Source organism: Myotis brandtii, unplaced genomic scaffold (genome assembly GCF_000412655.1).
Source record: "Myotis brandtii unplaced genomic scaffold, ASM41265v1 scaffold923, whole genome shotgun sequence".
Taxonomy (NCBI): Eukaryota; Metazoa; Chordata; class Mammalia; order Chiroptera; family Vespertilionidae; genus Myotis; species Myotis brandtii.
In genome coordinates this window covers 1,513,015-1,518,450 of record NW_005371804.1, presented here as the reverse complement: position 1 = coordinate 1,518,450, position 5,436 = coordinate 1,513,015, and the positions used below count along the sequence as shown (strand labels likewise).

At 54.4% G+C, this 5,436-nt stretch overlaps 1 protein-coding gene across 1 annotated transcript in view; it reads left to right on the top strand.

The window, feature by feature from the left end:
- C2CD2 (C2 calcium-dependent domain containing 2) overlaps positions 1–5,436 on the top strand; it is a 47,348-nt gene that overhangs the window by 19,284 nt on the left and 22,628 nt on the right. Inside the window, exon 4 of the mRNA XM_005885733.2 lies at positions 2,954–3,058. Coding sequence (XP_005885795.1) covers positions 2,954–3,058 — 105 coding nt within the window. The remainder of the gene's footprint in view (positions 1–2,953; positions 3,059–5,436) is intronic.

The window sequence follows — 5,436 nt, the reverse complement described above, 5'->3', positions numbered from 1 at the left end:
CGGGGGTCCCTCAGCCCAGCCTGTGCCCTCTCGCAGTCTGGGACCCCTGGGGGATAACGCCCCCCGATAGTGGGCTCCGCCCCTGGCCGGGACTTACGCCTCTGGCCTAGGCGTTAGGCCCAGGCAGGGGACCCCCGCAGCTGCAGCCGCCCCCCTGATCATGGGCTCCGCCCCTGCCCAGGCCTTACGCCTCTGGCCGAGGCATTAGGCCGGGGCAGGGGACCCCCCCAGCTGCAGCCGCCCCCGATCGTGGGCTCCCCCCCTGCCCAGCTCCCATTGCTGGCTCCACCCCTACTTCCCGCTATCACTGGCCAGTGCGGCAAAGGCGCAGGATTCTCCGATCATGGCTGGGGGGGCAGTGCAAAGGCAGCCCTGGGGGCCGCCTTTGCCCTGCTCCCTGGCTCTTAGCTCCCCCCTGGGTTTCCGATCACTGTCAGTGCCAGGGGGCTTCTTCCGTGCTTTCCCTTTTGCCTCCCTGCATTGTGCCTACATATGCAAATTAACCGCCATCTTTGTTGGCAGTTAACCGCCATCTTGGCTGGTGATTAATTTGCATATCTCGCTAATTAGCCAATGGGAAGGGTAGTGGTCGTACGCTAATTACCATGTTTCTCTTTTATTAGTGTAGATAATTATATAGAGAGACATATGTAATAATTATAATAGACTTAGTGACATGTCTGGATAGCTGAACTGTTACATAGCTGCATCTCTGGCATTCAGCAGAAGTTCACTGTCATTCCTGTTAGCGGTGTATAAAAGTTATAAATTTCTGGGTCTGTTTTAGGGGTCACTGCTGATTCAATCCTGTGTTTCCTCTCCTGTCCTGGTGGCTGATTGATAATTTGGGGGGGTGGGGGCTGAACCTAAGTCATACAGGATTCTCAACCACAAGGGAAGATGATGCTCCATAAACTTTTCATGCAAAGACAGGGTTTTACGTCAGCAGGGAGAACAAGATTTTCTGGGCACTGAAATGGCTTTTTTTTCTGAAATCTAGCCCCTCCTCCCCCACAATGACACCCCCCTTTTCGAGTTGGAGAGGTGAAGTGTTGGCCTCATGGACTTGTCAGATGTGAATGCCTCCTGCTCCCCCCAGTTTTTTGGGCAACGTGCTAGAAAAGAACTTCAAAGCGTGGGACATGTTCACACGACATCTGACACACATTTCAGGACTGAGTCCAGCAGGGACCCCAAACACGAATGGAGCAAATGTAGTTTCTAAGATGGGCTTTAGGTGTCATTTGAGCAGCAAGTGACACAATTGTATCTTTGATCTCTTAGCACAGTTTCAAAGCAGCCCATGGATTAGCTGCATGCAGAGGCAGCTGCTAGGGACCGTCAATTATTAATGCTCGGGCAGCAGGCCTCCCGCTTCTCCCTTATTCCTCAGATAAAAGGCGCATAAAGGGACCAGCAGTCGGGCTTGCTGCCGCCCCCTACCCCGCCTGGTGGGGGTGACGCGGGGACCCATGTCAATGAAATGAAAGTGCACTCGTTCTAGAGTTACAAGGGAGGGCATCATTTCTCCGACCCTTTTGCTCGAGTGAGGTGAGAGTCCTGAGTATTCAGAAATACGGGCTGAAGCCATCCTTTCTTTCCCGTTGGTAGGTGGTGGGGAGAAGGATGGGGACACGAAGAGCTGACATTTTTGTGTCTGGCTGAAAAATGAAGGCCGGTGTATTAGTTTGCTACGGCTGCAGAAACAAATGACCACCAACTTAGCTTAAAACAGCACAAGTGTATCCTGTTACCATTCTGGGGGGTCTGACATCCCACACAGGCTGAAATCTAGGTGATGGCGGGCTGCCTTCCTTTCTGCAAGTTCCTGGGGAGAATCTGTTTCCTGCTCATTCGGGCAGAATCCAGCTCCTATCAGTGGTAGGACTGAGGCCCGGCCCCCTGCTGGCTGGCAGCCAAGGGCAGTGCCCAGCTTCTAGGGGCAGCCTCATCCCTGGGCTCCTGGCAGCACCCTCCACCCTCAAGTCACATCTCTGGGGTCCTCGCTGCTTTCCTCTTCCCTTATTATGGTTCCTCTGGGCTCGCCAGGATTACCTAGATTGCGGATGCGATTAGGGCAGTGGTCGGCAAACTGCAGCTGGCGAGCCACATGCGGCTCTTTGGCCCCTTGAGTGTGGCTCTTCCACAAAATACCGACTTCTGCGCATGGGCCACGAAGTTTCAATCGCACTGTACGTGCGTACCCGCACGTGGCATTTTGTGGAAGAGCCACACTCAAGGGGCCAAAGAGCCGCATGTGGCTCGCCAGCTGCAGTTTGCCGACCACTGCCCTAATCGCATCCGCAGAGTCCCGTTTGCCGTGTAAGGTCACGTATCCACAGGTGCCACGGCTTGGAGTGCGGGCATCTTTGGGGGTCATTTTTCTGCCACAGATGGGGAGGGTTGAATGGGACATTGTGGGAGGCCAGGGTCCAGTTAGAGGTTCTGTGGTGGCCCAGGCAAGAGGCAGGTGACCGGAACCAGTGTGCTCCGTACACAGCCCTCAGCGGACGTGTGAGCGTGGGGCTGGCCAGGCATCCTGGCTCCTCACTTACACCGCCCGCACATCTCGGTGACACTCCCACGAGGGAAACGCAGAGCACAGAGAATTTAAAGTGGACTGCGGAGTTCCGGTGACGTCGGTCCTTCAGCCACCAGCCCCGGGGTCCCTTGCTGAGTGGCAGGTGGAGGCCCAGGACAGTGCTGGTGGGGGTGGGACAAGGTCCCTGTAGTGAAGGGGCCGGTCACAGGGAGTGTGGCACCCTCTTCTCCACCTATAAGTGCGCAGGGTGGCCCGGGAGGCTAAGCACTTACCTAAGGAAATCGGTGAACACGCGTGTGCGCGAGCACACACACACACACACACACACACACACACACACACACACGTGTGCGTGGGGCCTCTGGTGGAGACAGCAGCTCTCCAATAACCATTGTCTTTTTCCTCCTAAAGCTGGAGCTCCGCATGAAGGAGGAGAGAGAGGACATTCCGATCCGGTGGTCCTTCCTCAGCCTGCCGGAGATGGCCATCACCATCCAGCCCCGAGCCCCGGGGGAGGTCAGTCCGTTCGTCCCTATGATGCCTCCGGCGGTGTATTGGGGACGTGTGTGCCTTGTGATGGATCTGATGCCCCCTCTCACCCCGGCCTCCGGGCTGCCACTGGAATCCCCTGGCAGCTGTCAAGAACCCGGAAGCCTGCTTGCCACCCCATGTGGGTGTCATGGGGCGGGGGAGTCCCCGTGTGGGTGTCAGGGGGCAGGGGAGTCCCCGTGTGGGTGTCGTGGGGCTGTTGCAAACTGTTGAAGGAATGACGTTCTATCACACCTGATGGTCAGATTTGCTCTCCTGCCTAGAAATGGCTTTACCTACAGCTCGGGCCGAGCCTAGCCAGCTCCGAGGTCATGACCTTCTTCCTCTCCACGGTTTTTGTAAAGACGCACCCCAAATCTGGAGGCAGCCTCCTCCTGCTCCCCGGGGTCTTGGCTGTTTGGAGAAGTGAATTCAGGCGTGGGAGTGGGCATGCTAGTCAGTTGGCGATGACCTTCTTCCTCTCCACGGTTTTTGTAAAGACGCACCCCAAATCTGGAGGCAGCCTCCTCCCTGCTCCCCGGGGTCTTGGCTGTTTGGAGGAGTGAATTCGGGCGTGGGAGTGGGCATGCTAGTCAGTTGGCATCGCCGTGTCCAGTTGCTGAAACGATGATGCAAAATCATTTACACCAAAGGCTTAGGTTACTAGGTTCTTCCTTTGCAGCGGCTTTTGCAGGGTTTCCTTGTGATTTAACCCTAACTCTGACTCTTGTTCACCAGCTGACATATGTGACTTTAATAGTTGGTCTATAAATAGTCACTGTCCCTGCCTTAATCTAGATGTGGACAGTTGCTTTTTAAAAAACACTGGTAAGTGTGAATGGTAGTTCTTTCGGCTTGCCTGCATCCGAAGTGTCATTTGTGCCGGCTGCTTAGTTCCAGGAGAGGCACGAGTGCAGCGTCTCCCTCGCCGCCAGCTCCGGGCCTCTTTCTCCTTCTTTCCATATTTGTGCTCCTTCCTCCCACACGACATCCTTTGTTCTGTAACTTGCTCCCCTGGCACCACTGCCGACCTCACACCTGCCAACGTTCAGGGCGGCCGCTGGCCCTCGCCTCAGAGTGCATCCCGCTGAGGGGGCCCGAGTTCACGGTCAACAATGACTTGATTTTTTTTCCTCCGTGTGGTTATCATACCCATTTCATGTCCCGTGAGCTGCATTTGTGTCTGTTCGGATGCAGTATTAGGGTTTGTCCCCCATCTTTGTTGATTTACATATGTTTTTAACATGCAAAATATTAACAGGATTTTAAAGTGAAAGTTACATGAAACGTTATACTCAGAAGTCTGTCCCCTGTTCCTTTCCCTTCTGCCACCATTCTTCTGTGCGCGGTAACACGTTTCTGTGGTTTTTACCTTTTCTGCCCTTCTTTTTGCAAAAATGATCTTATTCCTCCTTTCTCACCCAAATGGTGGGATACTGTACGTGCTGTTTATACCCTGCCCACGCCCTGGACATTTCCCTGACCCTCATGTGCTGCTCATATCTGTGGGCAGTGTGACTTCCCAGTGAGGCAGTTCTGTGGAGCAGCCAGCCCCCCGCCGCTGGGTCCTGCTGGGCCCCGAGGGAGGAGGTGGCATGTGGGCAGGGGGTGGCGTGGAAGGAAGGTCCCCGAGTCAGCTGCTCTGGGGGTCTAAGATGTAATGGACTCTGACATGCGCGCACCCCAAACTCATCTTTCTCCCTTGGTTTCCTCCTCTATAAAGTGTGGAGAAATTGTTGGGGTTAAAAGGATAAAAGTAGACAGCCCTCGCCGGTTTGGCTCAGTGGATAGAGCGTCGGCCTGCAGACTGAAGGATCCTGGGTTCGATTTCGGTCAAGGGCACATGCCCAGGTTGTGGGCTAGATCCCCAGTAGGGGGCGTGCAGGAGGCAGCTGATCACGGATTCTCTCTCACCTTTGATGTTTCTATCCCTCTCCTTTTCTCTCTGAAATCAATAAAAATATATTTACTTAAGACCTCTCCCTTTCTCTCTGAAATCAACAAAAACATATTTATTTTTTTAAAAAAGGTAAAAGTAGACAAGAAAATGAGGTCCATCCATATAATGGAATGTCACTCAGGCATAAACGAGAGTGAGGTTGCGATACCTGCTGGAACTTGCATGACCCTGAGCACGTCATGTTCAGTGAAAGAAGCCAGACATACGAGGCCACTGCTGTGGGATTCCACGTTCCCCCCATCACCTCTCTATGCCGTGTCCAGAACAGGCAAGCCCATAGAGACGGGAAGCAGAGCAGCGGTTGGCAGGGCCTGTTGAGGGAGCGGGGGGAGGGGTGACTGCCTGTGGGAAAGGGGTTTACTTTGGGGGGCGGGGATGAAAATATTTTGAAACAAGAAAGAGGTGG